General features: G+C 51.8%; 3 protein-coding genes across 3 annotated transcripts in view; 1 reads left to right on the plus strand and 2 right to left on the minus strand.

Annotated features, from left to right (window-relative positions):
* LOC131205444 (opsin, blue-sensitive) overlaps positions 1 to 10,789 on the plus strand; it is a 15,802-nt gene extending 5,013 nt beyond the window's left edge. The window contains exons 3-4 of the mRNA XM_058197539.1: positions 7,807 to 7,937; positions 8,011 to 10,789. Coding sequence (XP_058053522.1) covers positions 7,807 to 7,937; positions 8,011 to 8,981 — 1,102 coding nt within the window. The 3' untranslated portion in view covers positions 8,982 to 10,789. The remainder of the gene's footprint in view (positions 1 to 7,806; positions 7,938 to 8,010) is intronic.
* LOC131205446 (uncharacterized) lies at positions 470 to 1,363 on the minus strand. Its single transcript, XM_058197541.1, has one exon. It carries the CDS (start codon positions 1,304 to 1,306, stop codon positions 764 to 766), a length of 543 nt encoding a protein of 180 aa, XP_058053524.1. The 5' UTR covers positions 1,307 to 1,363; the 3' UTR covers positions 470 to 763.
* Positions 2,797 to 3,773, minus strand: LOC131205445 (uncharacterized). The gene has a single exon (XM_058197540.1). The coding sequence runs from the start codon at positions 3,697 to 3,699 to the stop codon at positions 2,959 to 2,961; it is 741 nt and encodes a 246-aa protein (XP_058053523.1). The 5' UTR covers positions 3,700 to 3,773; the 3' UTR covers positions 2,797 to 2,958.
* Positions 10,790 to 15,285: the final 4,496 nt, after the last annotated feature.

Below are 15,285 nucleotides of genomic sequence, written 5' to 3' on the forward strand. Positions count from 1 at the left end.
AGAATGGTTCCCAATTCCAATGCAAAAAACCTTCCACTTCTAGCGCAGCAAGCGGGTCGAGTCACTTCCTAAACTTTGTAAGTCGTCCAGCAATTACCCAAATTTGTGTTTGAATAAAAATGGTCGTTTTGTTGTTTGGGGTTGAATATGTAAAAAGACATTTGTTTGTGTCGACCTTCCAACGACACGGGCATACCATCGTTGATGTCCATGACAGAATAATTTCCTGTAATAAACATGGGTACAGTCCACTCGATTACCCGCGCCAGCCTAGCATGAAACTGAGCAAGTCCCATTTAGTGTGCACCGTTGCTAAGGGAAACAGAGTCCATACTTCACACCCTTCGGTGGCGCTGGTCATTGATATTGATTTTTCGTCAGAACAGTCATAAATTATAACATCACGTTGAAGACCATATTTTCTTTCACAATACCCCGCCCCACACTTATTTTGTATTGAATAATAAATGCAGAACCACGGTTTCAGGTCGCAATCGTAAAGGAGATCTTCGGCGGCACCGATCGTCCTTCTGGTTTATTTTTGCATAATATTCGTCCACTAAATGGTCATCTTCTGCCTACGGCAAAATACGCCTACTCACTTAACACACACATCAATGCATGCATTCATAAAAGTCCATAGTCATGATGGGGGCTCACGGTCCCCAACGGAAGCTTATGCTAGGTTGTGTCTTATCACTAATTCAGGGGGCTTAAATGCATAAAATTAAGTACTGAAACTACGCCCGGTACGTGCAGTCCTTTAGAGACCCCCAGCACCGGCCACTTCACTCTTCAGGGCGCACTCCTTATTCACGGCCAGCTCGAGGGCGATCTCGAGCGTTAGAGCCTCGTTCTCCTCGCACAGGCGATCCATGATCATGCCGCTGCGCAGCCCCGTCACAAACTTGTCCAACAGAATCGCTTCCAGGTTCTCGCCGAACCGACAGTCGACCGAAAGCTTCTTCAGCCGCCCGTACCACTGCGTCACGTTCTCGCCCGGTTCCTGGCGCGAGTTGTAGAACGTGGTCCGCTCGCGGAACACCGCCACCTGCGGGCTGTACTGCTTGCGCAGCAGCTCACACAGCTCCTCGAACGTCCGGTTCTTCGGCAGCACCGGATGGCACAGGTCCCGAAGCGTTTTGTACGAATCGGTACCGACCACCGAGATCAGCAGAGCCGTTCGCTTCGTTTCCGGGATGTCGTTCACCTCAAAGAACTGTTCGAGCCGCTCCTGGTACACGGCCCAGTCGTCGGCGAACCCGTCAAACTCCGGAATCGAACCGACCATCGCTTGACCGACCATTTTTTGGCTGTGGCTAGAGCGAAAACGCGATCACTCTCAAACGTGTTCGAACGTGAAATGAACTGAACGCGCGATGGCGCCACCCGTGATAGCTACGGCTTATAAGACGGTCTCAGATCTCGCCTCGTGGTATTGGTGGTGTCCATCCCGTCGCCCTTACTAACTTTCGCCCCGTCGAAAGGGGAAAAACAATGTACGTACAGCGTTTCAAGGTCCCACCGGTGGTCGGCGTATGTGTTTCGCGATTCGCGATGACATCATCCTTTCCTACACGGCGGTGGCGTAGCAATGGCCACTGTGGGATGGTGTGACCGGTGTGCACTTGAAACGCACACCAAACCAACGGGTAAGCCGGCCGGCCGGGCTTTGTGCAGTGTTGTGAAATACCGACACGGCGTGAGTCAGAGTGAAAATTCGTTCATGAACATGAAATAACGTGAAAAGTCTGCATTTTCAGTAGGAATCGGAAAGCTTATTGTCGGGAAAATACCCACAATATTTATTGAAACCAGAAACGTTAATCGTAGTCTCTGCGCCAGAAAGTATTTCCCATTTCCAGGGACACTCGTTCTCTATCTCCTTAAACAGGGCCTAAAGTCGAACATTCAGAAACTGGTTTTTGTCTGTATCCTCTCTTTTGTCGGAATCTGCGAATTTGAGCAAAGTGCATGTGTTTGCCACATGTTTCGCCTCGTTCGCCCCTGGCGTTATTGCCAAAAGGAGTTTGCAAATCCTGGCCGAAAGTCTGGATTAATTTTTATCTACCGACCGGTTGACCGGAACTGCGTCGTATTATCCGCGAGTTGACCTTCGCTTGACATTGCAAAATTCTTTATGCGAATGGAACTCGCTGTTCACTCGCTCATCGGTATTCGATTCTGCAAACAGAAGAAAAATAATAAAACCGAAAATGTCCCCCAAAAGTTACTTCGGTGAGCCTCATAACGGGTCGTCCTTATACGGTCCGATTCCTTCTTCATTCGTTCATACGGCGGTCGATGATGTTGCCAGACCAAAATTCGTACCAGTCACTTGTTTTGGAGTCACATAACACCCGTGGAGGAAATGAGAAGTTTCAAATATCGTACCCTTTGAGTTGAAGACCTACCACACTTAGGATATAAGTTTTCCATATTTCACAATTTTCTGCAAGCGAATGTTGTGTTTAATACATAAATATCTTGAATAAACATTTCGAATAAATGTTGAAACATCGAAAAATATTCAACCGTTTTTTTAATAACCAAATGAAAAACCAAACCTTAGATGGACCCCCATTGATTAAGTAGTTGGTAACGTCGGTAAAAACCACATTTTTACAGTGAGCAACAGAGAAAAACACTGTCTCTGTAGAAGACCAAGAATTGTAATTACTAGCCAAGAAGAGCCATAACACACTTCTCCCAATGGGCTCTTTGAATCTTTCAAACTTAACTCCGATGGAATCGAATTTCAAATCGTTAACTGTCAAAACAAGGAAGGTTATTTGGTGTGTGCATCACCACACACATCGTGAACGTTGGTTTTTATTGAATAAAATATTAAATTTGCCTTACACACTATTTGTAACTCGTAGAGCTACGTCGACACAGCCCTCCCCCAACGCTAAATGCTTTTTTCCTGTCCCCACTGATTGGTCGCAGCGGCGTCGCTTAATCGCAACCAGCTTCGGCATCGTTGTTTCGCCGCCCTTGGCCCCCCGTGTTGCGCTTTCGGTTTCGGGTGCGACCTTGACCCCGTGTTGGCTGCTGGGCGCCACAGTACGATCCGTCCTCACTGGGAGCCGCCGCCGCCGCCGGTCCTCCTCCGCCACAAACACACCGGCCACAGGCCACTAGCGGTGCTGCAGCGGCAGCCGCAGGAACCAGATAGGCACTCTCCTTGACGGCACACTCCTTGTTGACGGCAATGTCCAACGCCTGCTCCAGGTGCAAGCTTTCGTTCTCCTCGCACAGCCTATCGAGCACCTGGCCCGGCCGCAGCCCGGTGATGAACTTATCCAGCAGGACCGCTTCCAGGTTGTTGCCGAACTTGCAATCGACCGACAGCTTCTTCAGCCGGCCGTACCACTGCGTTACGTTCTCGCCGATCGATTGCGTCGCGTTGTAGAAGTGTGTCCGCTCGCGGAAGATGGCCACCTGTGGGCTAAACTGCTTCCGGAGCAGTTCGCACAGATCGTCGAACGGCCGGTCCTTCGGGAGCGCCGGGTGGCACAGGTCGCGCAGGCTCTTGTACGCCTGGCTACCGATACAGCTAATCAAGAACGCGGTCCGCTTTTCCGACACAATTTCGTTGACCTCGAAGAACTGCTCCAACCGCTCGTAGTACACGTTCCAGTCGTCCAGCTCGGACACAAACTCCGGAATCGAGCCAACAAGCTGTGATGCGGCCATTTTCGGCAGAGGGTTTAGATTTTTTCTTCCCCCCCGAGTGTGGTGCGTCCTATCGGCGGTTCAGTGTGTGACTGAGTAAGAAAGCCGGCCCCCATCGCGTTAGTGGATTTATCTTTATACCCGGCACCGCACGCGATACCCTTTTCCAATACCAACACAAGTGCGACCGATCCGATGGGGGGATAATTTTTCACATGCGGTCACAACACAAACACAAGCGACGAAACCCGTTGACACATGGGTACTTCCCCTTTTTTCGTTGTTTATTGGGAATTTCAAAAATGCAACCTGCACTCAAACATGCTCCCCCCCGGCAAGAGATTCTTTCTTATTCATTTCTTATTCATGGCCTGACGTGACATTTCTGTCAACCCATCAAGGCTCACTTTGACAGCAATAAGAGGTGCGTGCCGAACGTTCCGCAAATGTCTGAAGTTCTTCTGAAAAGAATCTGACGTGAAACGACTGCCCCGTCGCGCTAAGGCCGTATCAGCTCAATTACCGCACGAGCAGTGTGATATAATGTCCACAAACGTGACACGTAAACACGTGCACCGTAAAGTGTAAAATGTAAATGTACCATCGTTCATTAAGAGAAGAATTAGCTTAAGCTAAAAATCTCTATAATACATGAAAAACAAAAAACCATCGTTCATTGATCGACCGACGATGAGCTGATATCCGTTATCATGCCCATTATTCGCCAAATAATTAATTTGACGTTGACCCACCCCCACTGACTGATGGCCAATCGGCGTAGTTCGGCGAAGTTGAATGCCAACGCTCCTCCCACCTCCGTTAACCCATTTCCCCAGCTGATGGCAGATCATGCTTTCGCCGGCAGTTGTCATTCGATCGCCGCTAAGAAAGCATCATCTTCCGCGGAAGTCACGTGTGTACACAATCAAATTGACCCCTACACGGCACGCAATGGCCTATCCAACGATTATCATCAACGTTTGGCGCACGTTGTGCGCTAGGGGACTTGCAATTCCGATCGAAAACGTAGCCGCGATTGCGATCGAGTTCGGGATCATCCCATACCGTCATCCCGAGGCGGTTCGGCCACCATCGGCCAGCCATCACCGGGCGTAAGCCGTCAACAAGTTAGTCAGTGAAGTAAAACTATTTTAAAAGGGCGTTAAGGTGGTGATCATTTGCAACTAAAGGCGAACAGCTGATTCATCTCCCTCGTGCCAGGTTCGCGTTCGTTCGTGTTAGTTCAGGAACTAGCAACCACCACACAGCGAAAGCACAACCGGTTAGTAGCATACCAACACAGACCCGTCGCTCGATTTAAGTGTGCGAGTTGGCGAGCGCGGATTGTGCGCGTATCGCGCAGTTCCGCAGAGCGGGTAGCATTGTATAAAACCCGGTCCCGGTTCCCGGTAGAGCTTCAGTGCGTTGCCAAAATCTGCCTACCGAACGTGGACCGCGGCCCCTCCAAGGCCCCGTCTCAAGGACGAACGGGGCAGGACGGGTGGAGGCCGCCATCTTGTGAAGTGTGCCGCCACCATCCCCCGTACGGCAGTGACGTCACTCCGGTGGAACTCCGTTATCTTCCCGGCCATCCCCCAACAAACCGCCTCCCTGCGAAGCAGAGGAGAGCAGGAAGTGGCGGTGGCTGCTGACCAACGGATCGACGCACTCGCCCACCTCGCCCACCCAGTGGTCCTCCACAAGCACCCTGGGTGGCCTTGAGTGGCGTGAAGTGAAGTGAAACTGCAGCTCGATTGAAAGGCTGATAAGGAGATTATTCAAGTGCTAGAGAAAGAGTGATTTGCGGCGACGCCATTTCAACGATACAAACCGCAACACCGACGAGTGACTTACCCGATAGCGACGGCGACTGTATGCGTGTGCCCGGACCTCGTCCGATCCTCGTTATGCGCTCCGAGCGCCCGTAAACCGATGACGCAATACGAACGCTTGATGCAGTCAGTTCTCCACGGTTTGCGCTTCTCAATCGGCGTCCCTCTCATCGTCATCATCCGCTAGTCCGTCCGGCCGCCCCAGCCAGTCAGCCAGCCAGCAACTCCTTCACGCGTCTCCGTTACCGTGTCAGAGTTTTAGCTCGTTCGCGATCGCGCCCGCACCACCACCACCACGGTGTGCGGTGCGCGTGGCAACGAAACCCCTCGAAACGCATCAGCCAGCTGTACCAGGCCGCGCTGAATGCAAACCACAACGGCGTGCCCAAAGGCAAAGGACCACACGCCCTAATAAACGGTCCTCTTGCCTATACGAATCCGACAGGATTCATCACACTAAACTCGGCCCATCGAGGCTGGGTTGAAACGAAAGGTGAGTGTGTGCCGCATGTGCCAATGCGCAGTGGCCACACGATGCAGGCAACGCAACACTAGAGCACCACGGTACAGCGCGCCCTACACACCACTCCTTCAGCTTCCGATGCCGGCTTCCAGCCACCGGAGGCTCCAACGTGATTCCCCTCACGTCGAATGGCCCAGCGCGTTACCGGTGCTTGTGGAGAGTGTTGCTGCTCCTGAGACGCCGCGACCATCCTGCCATCCCGAGACCCGGCCATCCTGATAGTCCCCGGCATCGCGTCACTCCTTGTGTCACGCAAGTCGCAGCGCCGCGTGAAGGGTAGAATTGAAGGCGCCCGGTGAAGAGAGCAAGTGGAGATGTCCTAGAGCGAGTGCGTTGGCCCCCGGAACGTGCGTGAGTCCTCTACCTTCACTTCACCGTAGATCCCAACCCCATCCGAATCGCGCTCGTCGTCTTGCTAACGGACCGCAGCAAACACGGAGCGTCGGAGCAGCAGCGTGTTGGAAGTCCAGCGGAGCTGCGAAGGAACCGAGAGCAGACCATACACCATGCGTTCTTTTCGTGCTGACATCACCCTCGGACCTCCCTACCTCAGCGCACACCATGGCCAGGAGTAGTCCCGTTTCAGTCGAGCACAGAAATTGATCCGGGATCGAGCGCTATGCGGCTCTCCCGTTGATCCAACCGGGAAGGGTGTCCCCATCCCCGTGCGGTGGTATTCTTGGTTACCACCTGAACCACACGACACCCATTTGTCATGATATGACCAAAAGAATAAAAGCCAAGCTCCAAAAATGTAACAATACTACTTGCTTTGCTCCTCATTCATTGCGATCGTGTTGCAGAGTTTGAAAGAAATCGATAGTCGCGTGGCGATCCGGAATTGTAGTTAGGTACGAAACAATGTAATTGGCCACGGCAGAGAGATTGCACCAAAACCTACGCAAAGAGTGTGTCCTTTGTTACGGTCATTAAGCATTACAACCATTGTCCGTTGCCATTTGCTTCTCCACCGAGTGCGGGATCTCCGGGAGCCTCGTAGGAGGTAATTAGCGGCTTGACCTGATTCTGTCCCAATGTTCCCGACAGATACGATATCAAATTCGATGTACGCACTCGAGATGAGTAAGAGTTTCTATAGTCCATAGTTGCACGACGATTTCTTGCTCGGATTACAGCGCAGAAAATTGGCCCCCTCAATTAGGTACGGTCGGAGCAAACAAAGCCAAAAAAAAAACGAGCCAGCTAGGAGATCATTACACATTCCGTCGTATTCTGGGTCATTGTGAGGTTCGTGCAACCAACGGTAACGGTGGAATGTTTGGACCGGAATGTTTTGTTCGTTTTTGGGATAGCCAATACCCAAAAAGGGGGTTCGTGTCAGCAAGCTCAATGCCTTTAAATTTCAATGTCCATGTTTTGGACAATCTTCTTACCCAGAGACGCCTCCACCCTGTATTTATTTCCTTTTTCAAAAGGGAATTTCATGAGACATTTTTCTAAAACCATTGCCAGGCCCACAGCAATGGAAGCTCCATTTAAATTATGAAATATCTACACATCGCTGTCAGCACCGATAAGCTGTTCTTTAACCGGTGACGGCATCGTAACACGACGCAGAGGCTTTCTTATCAGTACGGGCACAATCCTTTACTTTTTATCATTTGCATCATTTTGAGCGTTTTCTGTAAAAAAAACAAACGAATGAAAACAATTTCCACAATGAACGCATCGGAGATGGAACCGAAAGGGCCTATTTCTGGCTATACTAATATTTCCCCCACTCATTTTTGCTGTCCCCACTTTTCGTTGCAGATATCGTTCCCTGCGCACTCCGGCCAACTACCTGGTCGTGAACCTGGCCGTGGCCGATTTTCTCATCATGCTAGAGGCCCCTCTGTTCATCTACAACAGCATACACCATGGCCCAGCATTCGGATCGATCGGTAAGTGTGGTTCCAATGCTGCAAATGCGACCGTCGCATCGTCTCATAAATCTTCTATCTTCCGGCGCCGCAGGTTGCACGGTATACGCACTGATGGGCGCCACCGGCGGCACGGTGGCCATCGGCACGCTGACGGTTATCTCCATCGATCGCTACAACGTGGTCGTGTTTCCGCTCAACCCGAACCGCTCGACGACCAAGCTAAAGTGCTACGTTACGATTGCGTTTACGTGGGCCTACGGGCTGCTGTTTGCGGGGTTGCCGGCCCTCGAGATTGGCCTGAGTCGGTACACGGCCGAAGGGTTCATGACCGCCTGTAGCTTCGACTACCTGGACCGGACGCGCCAGGCGCGCGTCTTCATGTTCGTGTACTTCGTGTTCGCCTGGCTACTGCCGCTGGTCATCATTAGCTACTGTTACGCCAAAATCCTAATTGCGGTCATCAACGCCAACGCCATCCAGTCGAACAAGTCGAAGAACAAGACGGAGGTGAAGCTGGCCGGCGTGGTGGTAGGCATCGTGGGCCTCTGGTTCATCGCCTGGACCCCTTACGCCGTCGTCGCGATGATGGGCGTGTTCGGGTACGAGCGGTACCTGACGCCACTCAACTCCATGCTTCCGGCAGTATTTGCCAAGATTGCGGCTTCCATAGATCCGTACTTTTACGCCATGAACCATCCCCGCTACCGGCAGATGCTGGAGCGGATGTGCTGCCAGCGGACCGCGGGCGAGCAGGGAGGCTCCCTGTATCATACCCAGTCGCACTACACGCGCGGTGCATCACGGGGCGCCGGTGACTCCGAGGCCGGCGAAGACCAGCGCACCGGTGGTGGTGTGGGGCACCGTGCTTCGTACCGTAGCGGCACCACGAACCGGCAGTCGGTGGTAAGTAAGGGTCGAGCACACTACAGCACCAACAGTGTCCGGATGACGGCCAAAGGGACACTGGTGGAGCCTGTATCGTGTGCCAACGCGTCGGTGCCACTGAACAGACAAGCCCCCATCGTGGACGAGTCTGCGCTGGAAGTTTCGCTGGAATTATAGCAGCACGCCCAACGGGACGGAGGAGCCGTACAGCTCCTTCGGGTGACCGACAACTACGAAAACAGTGCCTTCTTGTAGCGCATCTCGTGGGGCGGCCGATACAACCGACAGCGAACCGAGACGAGACGCGCCAGAAGATGGTAGACAATTAGCCAATGGTGGAAACGACACCGGTGGTGGTGGACGCTTAGGTCGTTGAAAGAGGTTTGGGACGTGACGGTATACTGTGAGCTCATTACGGTGTGGTTTCAAGGAGCCCGATAGCTGTGTTTTAACTGCATCCTAATAGTGTGGTTTCCTTCTGCGCCAAACATCTTACCGGGCGCTGCAATGTGTATGGTTCAACGGTCGACGACGATTGCACGACGAGAATTAAAGGCTGAGCGGCAGAGAGAGCGAGGCATCCCGCAGAAGGATGCACGTCAAAAAGTGGGCCTCCCACCGCAGCGACGATGACAAGAATATAATTTTTGAAATGCTTTAAACCGGAGGAGCGAAGGTTAAAAATGAAGGAGCAGTGCATCAACTCAAAACGCATGATGATGGATTTCACCTTCGAACCATTCGCCCACAAACTGTCTGCGCCGTAGGAGTCGAGTTGGAATAATATTTACCAACGAACGTGTTTGCTCTGGCGTAAACTCTGGCTCGTTTACGAAAACAAACAAACAAAGCGCGTGCGTGGCAATTAAGTTTTTCTTTCGTCCGGTGCGTGCGGAGTTCAAAAAATCCAAGAGCACCGAGCATCGTGATAGAGAGGATTGTTTTCGCCGCCGAGGAACAGATGATAGGCGAGACATCTGTTCAGTTTTTCTTTGCTATCGCATTGTCGGACTGCTTAGAATGGTGTGTATAACTCGCAGCAAGTTGTCGAGCATTAAAAAGAGGCCGTTTGTGGCCAAAAGCTTTTGTATAATATCGAAACGCTGCAAGGAATCTTAAAACTGACCGTAAATCGAAATTACGGCACCGGGTGAATCGATAACGTGAGCTTTGTCTGCTCGAATTCAAAGGCGAGCACGAATGCGAGCTCGAATTCGCATTCGTGCTCGCCATTCGACGAGCGTACGGTGCAAGATTGCGTGAAACTGTACGAAGTTGCATGCAAAGAGCGTTTTTTATTCGCCGAACCCAAACACGTGCTGACAAGCGAATGGCGTGTTTTGGTTTTATCTCGAACAGTAGCAACCGTTTGGCTCCGATTTTTGTGTGTACTACTCATGAAGGTTGTTTATTTTTTTTTACGTTCCACAGGAAGAGCGTGTCAGAACGAGTCAAAAACGTGCCTTGATTTTGAACCAATTGGCTGAACCATTCTGAAGGAGCGCAAAACCTCCGCGAGTGAGGCGTAAATCTTCCATGCGTAAAGTGGAGTTTGAAACGTTAAAATTCCGTACTACTGTTTCATGTCGTTTGGTTGTTTAATATTGACACCAATTACCTTACGAAAGTGCGACCTGAGCTTAAGAGCGCGGAGCGTGGAGTGAAGCGGGAACGAGGCCCTTAAAGTGAGAAGAAGGCGAAACGCTCCAACAAAGTACAAAACGCGCGGCGGGGATTGGACAGCGCTGAAGGAGTCGTTGTAATGTAGTAGCTGTAGGTGTTGTGAGCTGATAAGATGTTTTATTTTGAAATCAAAAAGCTATAACAAACCAAAAGACGTTAGCAAAAACGAGAGGCTCCCACCTGCTGCAATCGAAATGGTAGCATTTTCGATTCCCTTACTACATGTTTTACGGTTTCTCTTCCACTTATCGATCCATACAGACAGCAAATCCGATGTTATAGAATGAACGTTAAGGTTTATGGCCCCAAACACGTTGTTACAATAAATGTACCGTCAGTTTCAGTGTAGCGCAACCAGACTGCCGACAGAGTATAATTTTGGAGAAGCAAAATGTATTTCCACCGAAAAAAAGGTCTTGGAAAAATATTTATCGCATGCTCAAAATTGGTGCCCCCGATTCAGCTGATTAATTTTGCTTCTCAACCGCCGGCCCGCCAACGGTCGGGGGGATCAACAAGTGAAAGAAATAATCCCGTCCGGCGATCAACATGACCCTTGGCGTGGCGTGACCAGGCGTCTCCATCATGAAAGAACAGGCGTCTCCATCAATTGATTCAAGCACGAAACATCATTTTCCGCCGGAACCGGCCGCCCGGCCCGAAATCCTAGTTCGACGAAAACAAACACACTGCCGAAAGCTCATTTAACATTCCACCGGCGGCCACTGGGCCACGCCGGTGAGAAAATGGGAAGTTATCCGCACCCTTCACGCCCAAGCGCGGGAACTCCACCGAGCAACAATGTATCCCTATTCCGTGGCTACGGAAAGCATAAGGTTGAGCGTAGAGAGAGAGAGAGAGAGAGAGGAACAATAAACGTGGTAAAGCGACCTATCGCGGGGGCAAATTAGCATAAAGAAACAGAGAAACGGCAACACACCGGGAGAGTGGCCAAGGCGTGACGTAGTGACACAGGTCGTCACTCTGCTAGGACACTGCCGAATGACGGCGTCATTAACGCCACCGCGATCAATAATCACTAGCACTCGCTGGTGTGTGATAAGAGCGTGAGCATTTGTTTTGACAGCTCACGTGAGCATCGTCGCCCGAAAAGCTGCGGGCTGCGAGACGCGCGTGCTTCTTGAACGTAAACAAACACGGGTTGGATCTACCAGCGATTCGCTCTCTCTCTCTCTCATGAGCATGCATGAGTTCCCACGGAGAAAATGAGCACCGCCAGATGAGTTGCCGTTAGTGTGCATCGCTATTTAGTCCTTCTGTCGCCGCCAACCAGAACCCTGCTGAACGGTGGACGCGCACCGAACCGAGCCATCTGCTTTTTGTTTGCCAAAATTAGCACCTAAACCATGGGGGGCCCGAAATCCAGTTCCAAGTGTGCGTATTGTAAACCACCTACCGGTGGAAGCGTGAAAATGTGCTAATTTGACACCGCAATCGAAGCGGGCCCGTACGCGAAAGACGGGACGGAACACCTGGAGGGCCATCTTTTATCTATCTAATTATAGTTGAGGCAAGGCTCCACGAATGACCGGTGGGCTTTGGTCTGGTGCTCGGCCCTCTGCCCGAACAGGATGTTACGTGAGTAAGGAAGTGCCATTAACTTGATTCCGTGGTTACGAAAGATGCCTCCAGTGGGGTGGATTACGCGAAGGAAAAACCAGTCCGCCAGTGTCCACGCAGTGCAATCTGGTAGCGTTATCACATCGATGGCGCCTGGCCGACGCATCCGTTCACTGCGGCCTCTGTAGTGGCGTGTTTGGGAAATTTGGATAAACCGAAAGGGCTCCCGCATTTCTTCTTCATCCGTGCGGTTTGTTGCGGTGAAAATTTTACCCCAAAAGGGGGTGTGTTTATTATCTGTGCAAAATTTCCTATCCGAGTAGGCATCCCAACCGCAACGACAGCGATGGGCTGCCGAGAAGTGAGAAGTGAGCGTCCATCACCGTGACAGAGAGCGAGAGAGGGAGAGATTGAGCGTAGTGTAGCGTATGTGTGTGTGTGAGAGAGAGAAAGGGCGAACTGTGCGATAGTAACGCGTGTGTGAGTAAAGGATGGCCCCTGCAATGAAGCCCCTGATAGATGCCACGCGAATCTTGCCCATCGACCAATTGGCCACAGCCGTGCCGATGGTGACTGCTCAGAGCAATCACCGGAACCACTCCGTAGCCCAAGCCGTGCAGCTGTGCGTATAGTGTGTGCCCGTATTTGTGCCGGAGCCTTTGGAGCCAAAACCATATGGAATAATGGTGATCGCAGTGCACCGTGCCCAGTGAAGCTCTGCGACGGAACGGAAACATTATAAGCTGCTGCTGAGGCAGCCGTCCACCTACGGCCACCGGTAACCACAATGGTCCCCAGATGATGACCGCTGGGAGCTAAAGGGGCCACCTGTCGCCATCGTCGTCTTCCAACGTGTTTGTCGTGTGTTTTCATCTCGAGAGGTCAAGTTGGCGCACCTGTTTCGCCACAATTCACTCAGCCGTCGGGCCGCCACCGCCAGAAGCTGTCGCGGGAAGGGATTCGACACCGAGGAACAACCGTGAACCAGGATCGGTAGGTGAGTATCAGCAGCTTGTATAAATCTCGAAGCCCCCCGATGAGATACTTACCTAAGCTTCCCTATCTTGTTTAAGCGTTAGGCGCTCCAAGCCCGCCCCCCCCGTAAGGACATCGTATCCGTGCCAACGTTTTGGAACTAATTCGAAGTAAGGTGCCGCCACCGGGTCCACACACGTATTTGGGACCGCCCAAGGGAGACACTTTCTGGCACCCTATTTGCCGCGGCAGCCTGTTCCCGGGGTGACCTGTTTGCATTTCCAATGAGCTGCTGCTGGTTAGCCGTTGGTTTGTGGCCAACGAAAGTCGCAAGGTCGGTTGGCACACCCACAGCACAGCTAGTCGGCTGTTGGCCGACGCCAGGGGGCCGCCCGCTTCAGGTTAGCATGCTACGTTCTCCGACAGTCACTGAAAGTACGGCCGGCGGATTGGCACCACCGTTTCGGGCCCCATCAAATCGAACTGTTACGGAGCGTTATCTAACACGTTTGCGAATGTTTCCGAAGGGCCTACTTAAAAACACTAACCATTCATGAGTTATTCAAATGCCCTGCTTCTGGCACATTTCAAACACCCAAAGCCGCGGCGTATGGAAAGGTGATAAAAATACCCGGCCAAGATCCGGGATGCGCCCGAGGAAGCCTCCAGGGAATGGCAAATTAGATTTCAAAAACCCATCCAATCGATTACTGGCGAATCCGGCGGCCTCCCCAAAACAGATGATAGGTGTGTTTGTGTTACCTGTTTACGGGGCAACGGGCAACAAACATCCGGCAGGCCATCCGCAGAGCATTCCGGTGGCCAATGGGCACCGGGCTCGTCATGAATATTTAAAATTTAATTCGATACCGCCGCATGAAATCGCACTCCAGTCCGTCCGGCTGGGGGTTTGCGGGTGCACCTGCTTACTTACATACGGCCCCACGGGCCGCTGGGGCGTTCTGTTTGTTTTGTGGTAAATCACCCTCAGCCGGTCGATATTGGGTTCCTTTCCGATGGGTCATTTTTATGTCCTTTTTATGAATTGACTTTTGAACATTAATATTTTCGTTTCGTCGGTGATCAGATGGCTTTTGTGCACGGAATGGCGAAAGCTGGCGGCAGCGGCAGTCTGTGGCCATTCCGGAACGATCGATAAATAAACCGGCGGTCCGTCGTTTTGTCCGGATCCTCCGCCGAGCGCACGACCGAATTATTTACAAACAGTGGAAAGTAAACGATTTTTTCTGCCGTTTCACACTTTCACCGACCTGACCGCCCGTCGTTGGGCAAAAATTAAGCAATCTTACAAACCCACCGCCGCAAGATAAATCGGCCCGTTCCGTGCGCTTTGATAAAAATAAACTCCAAAGAGAAATCCAAGGAAAAGTTCGCCGGCCACGCGGTCGGGTGTGGAAAAACGTGTGTGCCGTGCGTTGGCGTGCGTTTATTGCGCTGGCTCGCCGCCCATTTCCAGTGGTATTTTCGGGCGTAAGACCGTTTCGTCCGTGCCAGCGTCCGTCATAATTCATCAGGCCCACCGGTGATGGCAAATGCCGGTGGCAACACCCGACCGGGCACCGCAAAGATGATCGTAAACATCTCATCTGAAACGAGATTACCTAGCTTGGGTGGCTGGCCAAGCTTGGGGATTAGTCATACCGAACCCCTAAGACCGAGGACCGAGTTGAATGGTTCGCAGTCGTAAATGGTGCAACGATCCCGACTCGCGCGGATCTTCTGTGTGGTCGTGTGTGGTGTGAAGGCCTCCGTTAAAGCAAAGGCCGTTAAAAGACCTAACCCCGTTAATGGAGCCACTTGTTTAATTGATCAAAGCCTCTCCTGGCCCTACTCAACAAACGCCCACCTTTAACCTCCCGTTTCTATTTCTGTTGCAGGGGCCGCCCCGGCGCAAAACAATGCAAACTAGGCAAATCGAATCGTTCAAAACGCTACAAGAACTAGAAACTGGTCCCGCTCATTCCCTCCCCGGGAAGCCACAACTTGTTGTTGTTTAATCGATAGTCGAACGACTGAACGGACCTACTTTAAGACATCGACATCCCTTGAAGCCTAGCTCGCGGAGCTTCGGAAACATCGGCGAAACCGAGCGAGCCCGTGCTGGTACCGTGACGTCCGACTTGGACCGTCTTTCGGCACCGTGCGGAAGCTGTGAAATGAAATTAAGAAAAAAGAAATTTAAACAGAATGGATCGGTGCCGCGCGCTCGAACGGATGGGAT

This window comes from Anopheles bellator, chromosome 1, assembly GCF_943735745.2.
Source record: "Anopheles bellator chromosome 1, idAnoBellAS_SP24_06.2, whole genome shotgun sequence".
Taxonomy (NCBI): Eukaryota; Metazoa; Arthropoda; class Insecta; order Diptera; family Culicidae; genus Anopheles; species Anopheles bellator.